The following is a 15,448-nucleotide window of genomic DNA, read 5'->3' as shown; positions in this document are numbered from 1 at the left end:
GGTCTTTGGAGGGGGGGGGAACAACCCAAAACACAACACGACACCAGGTCAGAGCGGGGTCTCGGTGGCACTGTAAACTCCCTCCCCCCCCCTCCCCGAGACTATGACTTCCAGTAAAATTGAGATGCCAGGGGAGGTGAAGGCAGATCCTGCAGCTCTGATGGCATCTCTGCATCTGCTGCCTTCTCCCACTCTCAACCTTGAAATCAAATACACCAAGGTAAGTTGTGTTCGTTCGTTCCGGCAGGGAAACTCACGGCTCTCCCTCCAAAGGAGGGATTTTGCTTAAAATCAGTTTCATTCTGCCCTACTCGACTGTAGAGATGAAAAACTACTAAAGATGCCTTGAAAATGTAATAAAGGAAACAGATCTTTAGTCCTGTGATCATCTGGAACACCACAGGGTAATGAGATCTGCTGAGACTGGCTTTGCCACTTCTCTTTAAACATAGAATTTTCTACAGAGCTGATGGGGTTGATTTTCAGTGCAAAATCAGTAGTTCTGGAAAACATTTCAGTGGCTTTGGATGTACTTCAGAGGAAGTTACTATACATACCTGTATCTCTCTATCAGAAAATAAAAATGTTTTCTTTCTTGAATTACCTTGTGTGCCAAAGGGACTCTCTTACAATTCCTGGAGGACTCCTAATATCACCAGGTTGTTACAGCGCTGGAACAGGTCTCTCTACTAACTTCTGTGATACGTCCTTGAACAATATTGTGAGAGGGCATATTTTTTCCTACTAACCTTTAGGACTGATTTTCATAAAGAGAGGGTTAAGAACAAGCCCACTGAGTCAACATAGAAAAATCTGCTGGTTTTCTGTTGTGTATTATGGGACTAAATTGTTTGCGCCTATTAAAATGGGTTTAAAGAACAGTCAGTAGTTTGTAAATGCATTTTGAATTTTTCAATTTGTTTTAAATATATTTGGAATCTTTGCATCTTTAGTATCTTTAGCTCAAGAGTGTTTTCATTCTGGAGAAGTTTCAAATGTATAAACAGATTACAGTGTGTCAGACTTTGTTTCTAATTACTGAGTGACTTAGTAGGAAAATAAGCACATCAGCCCTGGAAAAAGGTGATAACATTTTTATCTACTGGAAATACAACTTCAGGAGCTTTAAAGCTGATAGGAAACTCATTTTGGCTGATGCAGTATAATTTTTTCTTCCATATAATCACTTTAAACGCTTTTCGTCTTTTCTCTTTTTTTTTAAGTGGATGCCAAAACTAATTTGTCCTCTAATTTGTTACAGCATTTCCATGTTCTAGAAGAATGTTTCAGAGGAAAGGAAACTATTTTAGATTTCATTACATTTTAATGCAAAATACAAATTAAAAGATGTGCATGGTTTCTTGCATATATTTTATTTGAAATAGTTTACATTAAAAAGGAATGTAGTTATTTGATGTGTGGTGTTACACTTTGGGAGCAATCATACTGTGCACATAGTATTTGGCATGAATTTTGTTTATTGCTGGTTTCAGTGTACAATACACTTCAGTGTTGGGTGGATAATACTTGAGAGTAGTATCACAGGCAGTTTGCATAAGGGCACTCACTTTTCTCTGTTCTGCAACTAGAGAAGTGGTTCTAAAAATCTAAAAATTGTATCTTGTCTGTGAGAACATATTCTGAATTATTAAAGATTACTATCCAGCTTATATAGTGCCATCATCTCATAAATATGTAAGATGTTACACATTTTATACTAATGGATCAAGTAAAAGAAAGTTATTCTATTTCAACATTAAGCCAAAACCAACAACAACATGTTTCCTCTAAGCTTGGTTTTGAGATATCAGGTAACTCCTGGTTGCTTTTGAGAGAAATTTGGTTTAGGACAGGTATTAAATATTTTACTTGGCATATCCTCTCTCTCTGTTTTTCTGTCTGTCTCTCTCTTCCCTCCCTTTTCTCTTTCTCTGCAGGAAATACAAGTGATTTATAGATAATTAGAGTCTTCAGCTCGGAGTCTTGTCTTGGGCAGCACTTTTATCCGGGATCCACTTTCCCACCTATTACAAAGAAAAACAATCAAAACTGAAATAATGGATTGTAACTTGATTCTTTCTTTTGGGGGAGTGGTCACTTCATGTCTTAAATGACAAACAACTTCCATAAACAATAAATAACATTAAACTAAAGCACTTTGGCAAAAAACCCCACAACAACCCCAAACCTTGTAAAATCAGACATCTGTAAGCATTCCTAGCAGCCTCTCTCCTGCTTGTTAGCTGAGAATTTTAAATACACAACCAGGACACAGAATTCTTGAACTCTATTACAGCTGTCTCTGAATGTAAAATCTTAACCATTTGGGAGTTAATCCTTTATGAAAAAGAGAGGTGCCTGTGAACATTTAAACCAAGTGAAGTAATTTAAAAATATGTTTTCCTAATTAAATTCCATTTCTGGAATCCTGCATTGGGAAACAGAGACGGTTTTGTTAGGATAGAACATGTTAAAATTACAGGAATCCCTAAATGAGATTTGTTAAAGATTTGTAATATGTGCTAGAAAAAAAAAAGTAAATTTATTATTCATTCTCTTTAAAACACTACATTATCCTTGGAATTACTATGAAAGCTCCTTCCAAGAACATAGATAACAAAAATCCTGTCCAGGCAATTTCCATGTATCCTATTATTTAGTAGAACTATTGAAACTTGTGAACTATTCCTCTGGTAGGTTTACTGAAGTGAGCAGAAAACTGTGTGTTAAGTCCTTCCCATCCGTACAGCTGGTGTAGCACACACAAGGAATGTAGTGTTTCATTGGCTGGAAAAAAAATTATTTAGTGATGAAAATGACATCATGTTTTTGTGTACGATGTGCAGCAGGATCTATTGTAACTTGAATATTGGGAGTCAGCATATGTGTCTTTAAAAAACCAGCCGTTAGATATATTTTTCCCAGCTTTTTCGTCCCTTGGCATGGTCTCTGTGAAAAAGAAAGTTTGAGATGTGTGTGATAAGAATTGGTGAATGAGCCATGAAGATGAGTGTCCAAGCACACAGGGTTAAGTTTTTCTGTGTGGCTGGCAAGTGCTAAAACTGCTACATGCAAGATTATCTCTCTTTTCATTGTGGTGACTCTCTAATTCTCTGCTTCTTAACATGAGCATGTGGGGAGGGATTGCATCTGCAGAACAGGGATCTTCCAGTGTTGCAGGGAATGAGGCTCCTCTGCAGCCCCGCGGCACGGCCGAGCCCTTCTCAGACTCGCCAGGAGCGTGTGGCCAGTGCTGGGCTCTGTGAGTAAGGGAGCACGAAGGTAGGAAGGGGACCCAGCCCTTCCCTTGGCAACAAGTCATACTTCTGCAAATGTCAACGTTATGCCAGAAAGTGTCCCAGAACAGGCTGCTCCAGACCTATCAAGTGTGTGAGATGAGCTGCAGCATGACATCCCGTGAGGACACATTATTAGCAGGTTTTGTACGGGAAGCGCAGCCCTGGGTTGATGGCTCTGAGAATCTGAGAGCTTCTGAGGGTGATCAGAGGGTTCTCAGCTCAGTATTGTATTGCTGCCTCCCCCTTTCACGCTCTTACGAATCTCCGTTCTCCCTCCTGAGGCTTGCCTGTCTCCCTGGTGTCTGATAGCAGACGTGGGAATCAGCCCTTTGCGGCGCTCTCCTCCTGCTGTCCCTGTTTGAGGGGCTAAAGGTGTTTCTGCAGGACGTGCCTATCCTTCCTTTGTCATGGTATAACCAAATCTGCTTTACAGAGTGTTTTCATGGCGGTCACGTTGACTTTACAAGGTTGGTATCAAGTGAGGACCCCAGGGTTCCGTCCTGTCCTCGCTTTGTCATTACATCCTGTAACTGAGCGAACGAATGTTCTTCTCAGTTTGCATCACGCTGGGGACACTAACCCAGCTGGATGTTTTCAGTTTTGTCTCTTGCTTGCCAACCAATTTAAGTCTGAGAAAGAGCTGAAGAGCTTTAGCCTAAGGAAAAGTTGAAGAATGGTGGTTCTGAGAGACTTTTATAAAGCGCTGCTCTAAAGGGGTGAAGTGACAGCGCCGTGGCAGTGAAGAGGTCCAGAGATGTTTCTGCAGGCACAGCCTGTGAATTGGCCGGCCACCACATCTTTCTGCCCTGGGGAAAAGGGTTTGGTGACTCTACTCTTACCCCATAGGCTAAAATCAGGCCAGTCTCTAAACACAGCCGGGTGAACTACCCAGCCCTGCAAGAGAAAACTGTCTACAGCCGTTTGTATGAGGTGGTGGCAAATTGCTGCTGGACAGACAAGAACTAACAAACACATTTCAAATTCTCATATGATAAGCGTTTGGGTTTGAACTGTTTTGTTACTTAGTTTCTGTGTTTTCTTTCATGCTTTCTTGGCATTGCCCTGAAATGAATGCTGCAGAAGAGTACTATAAATTATTTTCACAAAAATTTCCAGCATGTGTTTTCCAGATAAAATTCTAGACTGACATTAAGATAGGAGGCGCAAAATCTATTTTATTTACAATAATGTACAGAATCTTTGTCAGATTTTGGACTGAAGATAAGCTTTGGCAAAACTAGAGTAAGTGATGAATATGTGCTATTTCCCACCTGTCTTTCCCTGCATGACCTCACTCCTTTAATGCCTTTTAAAGTCAGATTCAGTGACTGACACTTGAAGAAATCAGCTAGCCTTGTGGGTCAGCTCAGTGAGCACTGGGCAGTTACAAAAGATGGGGCACAGAAAATGAAGAGATGTTTGCATGAAGAGTAGACAAACAGAACAGCCTTTGTGGAACACTTCAGCATCTGATGCTGACACTAGATGTGTCCCTCTGTATCATCATATATGACGTTTTAGGGTATATACTGTATTTAGATTTACTCTTGTTTAAATCTTCAGTTTGAATTCTCTTCCAGTGTGTTCATCCTTTGTGGTTAGTAATACAATCCACCAACCCATATAGCAAATGCAAACTATTTATGCACTTTTTTCCAACTAAGAGCCTGACCATAGGATTCTTTCTTTCCTCACAAACCTTTAAGGTCTTCTGCACAAACCAAATTTACCCAGGTTTTGCATGAGGGATGAAGAAACAACGGTAGACTCGAGCATATCCAGTCCCCTGCCTTTGCTTACTCCAGTACAGCTGCTAGAGCCGTGTTAACTTGAGAGCATTACAAATACTGGCAGCAGCTAGGTAACTACTGCAGGTAATGACTGTATTCCTGAGAAGGTAACTATTGTAGCAGTGACCTATTACTGTGCTCCAAAACCAGAAAGTCAGCAGTAACCAGAGCACTTGCCCGAGCTGAAGGGCTGCCAAATTCATACCCCTGCTCTGATGCAAACAGAGCAGAGACCTGAATATGGATCCCTGCTTTCTGATGGTGGATAGGTCCCAATTTTGGATGCTATCCACCTTTGGCTATCCTTGGAAAGAGTCTCACATTCTCTCTGGTTGGATAATTCACTTCTAAGTATTTATGGTGCCTAAGAGATATCAACTTGATAGCACTCTAGGGAGGACACTCATGGAGGAGAAGCAGGATTCAGGTCTTTGCTCCAAGAATACTCATGATGTCAGAGAGAGCAAGGGTTCGATCCAAGATCTATGGCTGTCTGGGCATTGACCCTAACTATTGGACTATTGAGTTGGGATAATGTGTCTTGAACACACACTTTCATTCTGACAAAGAAACCCTCCTCTTCAATTCTCCATTCCATCCTGTCCTTCAGAAACCATTCCCACAGAAGTTCACCAATCCATAGTAAATTTCTCTCCTGATGTATCTGCATTTTCTGATTAAAAAATCCCAACAGTCTAAAAATTCTTGATGATCTCTGCTCAGCCTGTAATCTCCACTGTATCCTTTTGTCTTCCCTTCTTTCCAATTCACATCAACAGTTGTCTGCAGTAAGCTGTCCACAGGCACTGCAAGTCATTGGGAGCATCAGCATCTAAAAGTAACGTGAACCCTTCCTTCCAGCAGGCTTTGCTTTGCCTTTACTGCCTTTGGCAAATTTCATCTACCCTTGAGTTGCCCAAATGCCTTTTAAATTCAGCCTTAGCGGTATTTTCTTCAGTACTCTGATTAGTCTGAGTATTTTTATCTGCAAACTATGTGCCTTACTATTAACGATCTGCAAAAGCAGGTGAACCAAGATATCAATTGCTAGTCACAGTAATGAAGGGGCATCTTGCTATTAACCTCTTTCCAGGGAGAATTATCCATTTATTTCCAGTCTTTTTATCTTATCTCTTAACCACTTTTTAATCCATGGCAGGACTTTATCTTTCACCATATGGTTACTAACTTTCCTTAATAGCCTCTTGCTAAGGACTTTATCATCAAAAGCCTTTTTAAAGTCTAAATAAATTATATCCACTGATTCATCTCGGCTCCTCATTTGACTAACTATCTTCCAAGAAATCTTGCAGGTTTACAGAGAAAAATTACTAAAGATGAGTTCAGTGCTCCATATCATAAATTCTTAGTCAGATCCTGCATAAAGTTGCATTTCTTCTTTTACAGTTTTGCAGCTATTTTTCCCAAGACCGAACTGTAACATTTCACTATTTATTTTTTGCAAATTGTTTAATTCTCTCCACTTCTAAAAACACAACTTCTTATCTGTTTGTTTTTTTAAAGAGTAGAACTCTCTGAAACAAGTAACCAGAACATCAACTTTAGTTCAGCTGAAAGAAATGAGAGACAGAAAATGCATTTATACAGAGACAACATTATAAGGAAGCTGTGTAAATATAATGTAAGCACAGATGTGTAAAGGTTTAAAAAAAATCTTCATCGAGTTGCAGTTCCATGCAGTCCTCTAGTGAGGAATCCTCAAACAAGCGCTGGCATCCCTACTCAAGCACAAATACGTGCATAAATAGCTATGCAAAGACTTAATACTAAGTATTATAATGGAGAAAGATGAAGTCTAAAAAACGAGTGCTATCTGTAAGGGCCCAATCATTTATTACTTTTGTGCTTACTCAGATGAACAGAGGAATTCCTGTTGCGACTGCATACATGTAATTGGTTTGTCTCCACAACAGAAGCTCCATATTGCAGAATTTGTCTAAAAACATATTTCTGCTGACCAGAATTTTCTGTTTACATTTAGCAGCAATCTACCTCTGTGACGTGCATGCAACCAGAAGCTCCATATTGCAGAATTTGTCTAAGAACATATTTCTGCTGACCAGAATTTTCTATTTACATTTAGCAGCAATCTACCTTTGTGACGTGCGTGCAAAACTTGAATTTGAAGTTATGCAGTGTAAGTAAGCTTTAAACATGGGAGCACTGCGTTACTAAAAGTAGGATACGTGAAGCCCCATCAAAGCGTTGCTGCAACAGCATTGCTGAAATAGTCTCCAACTGACAAAAGAAAAAAAGGACTTCATTCTTGTTCACTTGAAGTCAATTCCTTTCCCAGAGAGCCTAGTGAACTAGATTTTTACCTTATGACTTGAAACATAATACATTCCAGCTTTGTTGGGCTGAAGTGGGAAAATACTTCAGAGCAGAGAACCATCCACATCAAATTCTGTGACCCAAATGAAAATGTTTAAGGTCAACTCAATCTCAGTTGACCTCAGCTGCAGGTTAAAACACAGGGACCACACTGACCACTACAGTATATAGACCTTCATCTGGGAGGGATTCCTAGGTAATGAAGACTAGAATTGAACTCAGAACCTGAAGGGATGCGGGTGTTGTGGTTACAGCAAGGATCTGCTGTGCTGATGTCCATGTGCGTTTCCCCTATGCCCCCATTTAAAATAAGCAAGGTACAAAAATCCATTTGAAAAGTCACAAAGGCGTAGGAAGCGTTGCACAGAAGAACAGGCTGCAGCCTCTTTGCTGAACGTGGATGGGAGGAGGATGCCAGGGAGTCACTGGCCTCTTAGCACGCTCTGGTCATCTCACAGTGGTTACACAAAACCCCTCAGTTTTGACTCAGAACCTAACAGTCCCTACAGAAATTCCAAACGCACGTCTTTATATAGGTAAAGGCTTCACTCTGAAGTGAAATGGATTTATTTCCAGAGCAGAGCTATTTACTATTTCAGGTAAATACAGGTATTACATGACTGTCATATACAAGTCAATCTTATCCTCTCGGGAATAGCTCAGCACGCCTTCAGTTTAGCCTCAAGTGGCCAGAGCTGGTCAGAACCTCAGGTCTCCATTGCATCTGAAACACCATCTCTCCAGATGGAAGGTCCTTCCAGGTCTGTGCTGTGGCAGTGTGTCCTCAGGCTTCAGTGGGAAAAACACCACTTAATACGTCATCATCATCATCATCATCATCATCCCCACCAGCCTGGTATATCCTTAGTGGCTTTCGTGCAATTTCTGACGCTTCAGCTTTTGAGAACTGGAAGAGGTGAGATGCATTAGCATTTCAGATTTCTTTCAGGAACTTTATTTCAACTCTTTGCAGCACAACTGGGACTGAAACACCCTTGTCTTGGACATGGCCTTTAAATGATCTTCAGTGTATTCCTGGTGTTAAGAGTTTCACTATAGATGAGTCCCCAGGAGAAGTATTTCACGTGTCATCTTCTACTGTTCAAACTAGTGGCTCTGCTTTTCTTCCCTTGGCCCTACAACACATTACATTTTGTCCAGAAATATCACCTACTTTGGTATAGCCAAGTATAGATTCCCCCCAAATGAGCAGCCGCTTCTGGAAATATCTTCCATCTCCCTTTTCTACCTTTTATAGCCAGGTTGTTTTCAGAATCTGCTGACTCTCCCACAGCCTTTATTTGCTTATTTATTAAACTTAGGCTTCTTGGCTGTTTTATTTGTGTTACTTTTTGGTATTTTTTCTTCTGAATGTTTAGTAGCAATTTTTATTTTTAATTTTGTGTTTTGCAGCCTTTTAAAGTTAGCACTTTGTTTTGGGTTTTTTGGGGTGTTTGTTTGTTTTTTTTTTCCCCCTACATTTCTTTTTGTATCTTTCTGCTTAGCTACTCCATTTATTTTCCTGCTCGTGCTTCCCATTTTTAGCCTGGGGGATGCAAATCTTCTTTGACTCTTTCATATTCTTAAGCCTCCATGCTGATTCTATGGATTTTAATTTCCTAGCTTCAAGCAGGGAGTTCCTAAGTTACTTCCTCTTAAAAAAAGAAAAAAAATAAAATTGTTTCTTGAAGTTTAGTATCCCAGTGAGTAGGGCTTCTTCGTGGCTTTCTCTCCTGCAATGAAGCTGAAATTATTTATGTGGTAACCCTTTCTCGGGGGTTCAGACACAATTTTTAGTTCTTGACAGGACTGTGTCAAATGTTGTTTAGATTCAGCTACAGAAAGCTGTGTGTTCCCTAGACGCTATCTCAGTGCAGCTCTCGCTGAACCGATATGCAGTTACTTTGCACCAGTCTCATTGCCTTCGTATTGTTTTTTCCACTTCAATGTCACTTCAGTTGCTCTTATCCAGAAGTTAGTACTTCACTCCTGCTATTACCCTGCCTGATCTACACTGCCTCTACATCTGTGGTTCTACATTCTATGTTATTGTCCTGGGTCCAGCTGGGATAACGTCATGCCCGGGATATAAGGGGAAGCTAGCCGGGAGAGGGGTCTCTTTTGTGAAGCTCGTGGTGGTGAGATTTTCATTGTATCAGTGTTTCCATTGTACTCTATATCTTGTCTTATTGTTATATTCTCCTTTCTTTGGTTTTCCTCGTGTGGTATTATTAAAAAAAAAATCTGTCGTTATCTCAACTCACGAAGTTCCACTTTTTCTTATCCCTCCCCATTTTACCGGGAGGGGAGTGGGGGGGGGAGGCGGTGTTGCGACCACGTGGTGGTGGTGGTCCTGACACCAAGACAGTTATGTTTCTTTTTCAATAAATATCCATGGAATTCCTTACACGCAGAGCTACTCCCTTCTCTGCAACCTGACTTGTCCTCCCTGCATAGCTTGTACCTAGAAATCGTGGTGTGCCTCTGATAATTCTCATCCCCTTATGCTCACAAAATGCTAGTCCTTTTCCTCTCCCTGATGCAGTCCACATCACCCGTTTGCACACGCAGGTTTCTTATGCTGGTTTATAGGCACTTGCACTTCTGTTTCCCAACGGTAAGATGACCTGGATGAAAACTGTGATCTAGTTAGCTGAAAAACCCCGTAAAGCCTTTCAGCTCAACCACTAAGGCACTTCCCATGGTGTTGCACCTCACTCTCATTTGCCACTCTGCTAGTGTAAAAAGTCCTTAAAAGAGAAATTAAACTGGCTTTACTACTTCTTTCCACTGTCAAACTGATTTGAGAAGGCATTTATGTATCTGCCAGTTGGGGACACAGATTATGTTTTTTGAAGGAACCACTTCATTTGATTGTTTGAAACATACTTGGAGTTTATTTTAAATGTTCTTTGCATCCAAGCATAAAAGCACTGTCGTGATTCCACTGGGTACTTTCAAAGCTTACCAGCATACCATAGCTACGCATTTTTGCATTTGTTTATGTGTGGTTTTTTTCAGCTGTAACAGAAATAGTTTAAGTTTATTCTTAAGTAGTTAGAAACTACAAAGAAATTACCACCTGCCTTTCCAAATCCGGGGGTTTATTTTATTCTCTCCAGTTTCTTCAGTTGGGATGTATGGATGCAGCAGTTCTGTACCAGAATGGCCTGCACGGATCTTGAGAAACATGCACACGTGTTTTTCAGGACATCTGGCTAAGCCTTTGCCCCCTTTTCCATTCATGCTTGGTGGTTTTTTGTTGGTCTTCCTCCTCTTGTCCTTATCACACTTTCTGTACCACAGCTGCTTAATGGCATCTTTGGTCTTTTGTGGTGTCTATGGGATGCTGTTCTCCTGAGAGGTGAGAATCAAGCTCTGCTTTTTCACTGTCCATCCAAAACTGTGATAGGAGACTACCGCTAAATGGGTTCGCTGTGCTGAAGATGACCTAGTCTTCGTGGTCTAGCACTTGATAGTGATTTTGAAATCCATTTGTTACATTCCTAAAGATATTTTTAGCTAGCATCACTCAACTGCAAGTGTGAATATTCTGCTCCTTGCATCACCCTTTTAGAAAACATTAATTGATTCAGTCTCACAGGAAAACTGGTGACAAGGTTCCTTCACAGATGGGGAAGTTTAACTTTGTGGGAGTGTAACCATGACTAACTCAGACAGCAGGTCAGTGTCAGAGGCAGGATCTCTTGCTAAACCAGCCAGACTACTAGAAGATAAAACCTCTTTTCCTGTAGATACTATTCCATGAAATGTCAATACAGGTGATTTCAGAGCCAGTGTTTACACATGGATACATGTCTATAATCCTACATGGTACTGCACATTTTTCTGTGCTCTCACCCATACACGTGCGTGCAGTATAGATGAAAAGACCCCTTTCTGTGTGCTATTTGCTCTCGTTCTGTGTCACTTTATCAGGAGTCGTCTCTGGTGTTATTCCCTTGATTGTTGTCAGGGAGGCAGTGCCCTCCTTGCTGGAAAACCTGCATAACGAGGTCAAATGAGGCTGGAGCTCGCAGGTTGCTCCCCTCTGTACTGTCTGCCAGGAGGAGTACTTCTGTTGGTGCGATGCAGTGACAGCACTGGAAGTCCAGGTTGTTGTTTCTGGTATTGTTTCTATTTGCTTTTCAAAGGTTTCGGTTTAGTAAGGCGCTCCAGCACGGAGAGCTGTTTAGATGACGAGCAGGAGCCCACTGCAGAACGTGCCCAGCAGCGGGTGCAGCACAGCTCTTTCTCCCATCAGCCGAGACCATTGCTTTTAGCGTTTGGATTCTAGCTGAAACACAAATGTGTTCATGCTCTTGCTCTCTGTCTCAGTTCATTTCTCTCCTTGAGGGAGCAACAGGACAAATGCTTGATAACTTATTTCCTGGTTAGAAGCCTTTAACCTGCTTTCGTAGAGCAGTTCCCTGCAACTAGGAACCTTCACAGCCAGCTCTTCCAGCTGTTTGCCTAAATGGTCTTCAGGGAGACTAAAAGCAGTGAACCTGGAATAACAACATTTGACTTCAGCTCAGTCCCATGAGAGTTTAGTTATTACTTAATGGATTGAATTGGCGACATACCTTATACCAGATAACTGCCAAAGGTTGCGTGGAATTAACCTTCCCAAATGGCAAGTTATTGGTAAACTCCTTGGAGAAAGCTGGGCATGGGGTGACGTCTGTTTGCTGTAATTAATACTGGTTTTCATACCTCTACATGCCAATAGTATTGGCAATGTCTGGGTGAAAAATTTCTCAGATGAAAGTCTTGATGGTGGTTTCAGCCATTTAGTGATCGTGTGTCACTGTGTTCACTACACTGAGCATAAATCCTGTCTTGTAAACAGCAGGGAGACTAATGAGGTTTGCGCACATTCTGGTGTCATTACAGGGGTTCCAGCAGAGAAGAAGGGAATTTGGTTAGAAAGGGGAAGAGAAACATGAATTTTAAAGGAAATGGGGGGAAAAAAACAATTGTCAGACCTGCATATATGAACTTTTTTTTTTTTTTAACAAGGCCTTTATTGACAAGACTTTTAATCTACTTTGCTCATTTAAGGAAATCTCTGTATAGTTAGGTTTTGGTTTTGCCTTAGTCCATTTTTTTTAATGCTGCATGTTTGGCAAAAGGTGAGGGTCATGTTTTTAATTTATACACTCAAAGGTATTAGTCTGCTTCTATTTAAAGGTAAATAGAAGAGCTCATTTTTCATGCAGGCCTATATCTCTATACAGAATAGCTTGCCAGTCACATATAAAAATATTAAACTTTATTAAATATTGGCATTATTTTGCTATACCCTGAAGTGTTTTCTTTGCCTGGGACTGTAATCAGCTCTTGCAAGAATGCTTCACATCCAATTTTAGTCTTAGCACCACAGAGTACTTTGGGGTGTAAATTTGTCAGGTATCCAAGCACAACAGGATACTTTGACAGCTTAAGCCCAGTTCTCCCCCATCAGCCTTATGAATAATAAAAAGTGAATGACCTGTTCCAGTTTTGTATATGTAAAGTCAGTGGCTTATCAACAGAAAGAACTGGAGGAGAAATCTGAACTGAACTCTGAGGAAAGGGAATCTAGCTGAAGGTTTCTTCTCTCCAGAAGAATATTCTAAAGTAAATATATCAGTATTGCCCAAGACTTTTTATGAAAAAGAATTTCCAGCCTGAGAGAATTCATTACAGCACTGAATGAGAGGTGTTGGGTTCCTTTGCATCTTCTTGAAGAGCAAAAAGGGTTTATAAATCAGGCTTCTGGGAATTGTTATCTCACAGCTTCTTCTAACAAACACAACAATTTGTTTTAAAGGCTTTCACCAAAGATGTCATAAGTGGTAATCCCTGTGTTGTAAGTGGGTACTTAATGTGATTTAACTTAATGCTGATGATGCAAAGCTATTCTCCCCCAAAGCTCATTAAGAACATCCAATTTTCTGGTAGACTAACACTCCTGCTTACTATCGTAGAGATAAGTGACTGTTTAACCAGGGCAATAAGGAATCGTTTCAAACCAAGGCTGCAAATCTGAGTGGCCACAAAACTGGTCCTTGTGAAAGTTCAGATTTTGAATGCAAATGTCACAAGCTGGGCTGTTTGTGTGTTGTTTTTTTTTAAGAGTTTGAATTTCTGTATGTACAGACACGTACATACAGGCACTTGCAATCACCTTAATGAGCGTACCAGTGAATATCCTTATGATATTAGTAAGTCTAGGTAGTAAAGGGCCAGTGCAAGCCATTTATGTAAATGAAATGAAGAAACTGATAAATACTGATTTTTATTTCATGTCACCCTAAATTGTAGATAATTCTGACAGTTTACCCAAGATAATGCTTCTCATACTGTGCGCTTATTTGTTTTGTTTGTTTGACTTTTTGTGGATTCCGTATGCGCAGAATGACATGAAAGGAAATGTCACTGGCACCATTTAGCAAAACATGCAAACAGTAATGTTTTAAAATATTCAGACTGCAAAGCAGAAGTGAAGGAAAACTTTCCAGGAGCTTATGGCTGCTCACTTGGGTCTAATACAGAGTTAGCACTTTGCAGGTCAGTGGCTCTGCTATTTGTCTCTGACCTATCAGATCTGGAGTTCTTCACATCAAAACCAAGTCTTGCTGAGCTGAGATCAAACGTGTTAAGGTAAGGATCTTGCCAGTGATTTATTGTGCCAGGGAGGGGTGATCAGGCCATAAGGGGCCACTGCAAATGAAGTTGACATTCCAGCAATTTCTCATCTGTAGTTATACGGTAATTTTCTCAGATGGAGCTTTTAAGTCAAAATAAATTTGCTCATTGTATTTTTCTGTGTTGCCTATAGTGTCTGAAATCCTAGGAGGAATATTTATTTATGCAGAATAGCTAATTTCTAAGCAAGAACTTGTTATTTGGTGATAATTAAAATGGCAGTTACCTACAAGGGATGATCTGCTAGATTCTTTTAAATGCCAGAGTATGCTTCCCATGTACAAATAAACAGACCACGCTGCTTTATGTCACACACAAGACTTGCAGTGCACAAATGATGCAAAACACAGGAAAACTATACAGGCTAATACTAGTCTTGTTTGTACAAACCCCTCCTCATTCCCACCGTTTCAAATGAGTGCTTGTGGTAGGGTTTCTAGGATCAAGTTCTTAATAGCCACGACTTCATTAAAGCCTAGTGACAGCCCAGTAATTGATTCTGTAAACAAATACTCCCTCCTCTCCACTCCTGATTTAATGGATTTTTTAGAAATCTTTCATTATTTCATTTTTAAGTTGCAGTAAGTGACATCATGGATCGTACACCATCCTTGCCCAGAACAGTCTGTGATGGCTTTTCTTTGTTATTAGTGGAAATGTAGAATGTATTTAATTTTTCAGTTTTCCTGGCTTCAGAAACAATGTTTTCCACTGCAATGCTAAAAAAGACATTAAATGTTCTTCTCCAGCAATTAGAGAGCTAAGCAAGTGAAAGGATAAGTAAAGCTTAGGAGCTCAGTTTCTTAGGAATACATGAAATATTACCTGAGCTACGGGAAAGTGTTATTGCTCTTGTATTGTGCTACTAACAGCAGATAAATTCTTCATTAACTGAAAAAAATAGAAATTCCTTTGAGGAAGCCTTTATGTGCTGTAAGTAAAGTCTCTTCCCACAGGTTTAATAAGGCAGCCAAAAGAAGTAAAATGTTTGTGGTGGGTATAGTTCAACGGACAATACAACCTGAAGTTTCTTCTCTTTAGATTAATTTTCTTGAACAACTAGGCACAAAATAATCCCTTTAATGAGACTGAATTGAAATAACAGAGGTTATGTCAGCATGTGGCACAGTGAGAAACTAAAATAGAAAAGGGTATCATCCCAGTTTGGCAGCCTGGGTTTTGTTCAGGAAATACTTGGGGGGGAGGAGGAGGAAAGTAAGTATGCTACTGCATGTTGTTAAGACTTAGTTAATCTTCTTAACTAATTACTCAAACTTCCTAATTCAAAATCATACAAACAAAAACGTTTAG

General features: G+C 40.2%; 1 protein-coding gene across 2 annotated transcripts in view; it reads left to right on the top strand.

Moving 5' to 3' along the window:
- The first annotated feature begins 3 nt into the window (after positions 1-3).
- Positions 4-15,448, top strand: part of ALDH1A2 (aldehyde dehydrogenase 1 family, member A2) — a 56,178-nt gene continuing 40,733 nt past the window's right edge. Inside the window, exon 1 of one of the 2 annotated variants that reach the window (XM_010077757.1) lies at positions 4-220. In XM_010077757.1, coding sequence (XP_010076059.1) covers positions 104-220 — 117 coding nt within the window. In that variant the 5' untranslated portion in view covers positions 4-103. The remainder of the gene's footprint in view (positions 221-15,448) is intronic. The other variant, XM_010077758.1, reaches the window with a different exon arrangement.

The sequence above is a fragment of the Pterocles gutturalis genome, unplaced genomic scaffold (genome assembly GCF_000699245.1).
Source record: "Pterocles gutturalis isolate BGI_N339 unplaced genomic scaffold, ASM69924v1 scaffold10413, whole genome shotgun sequence".
NCBI lineage: Eukaryota > Metazoa > Chordata > Aves > Pterocliformes > Pteroclidae > Pterocles > Pterocles gutturalis.
This window is presented reverse-complemented; position numbering and strand designations above follow the sequence as displayed.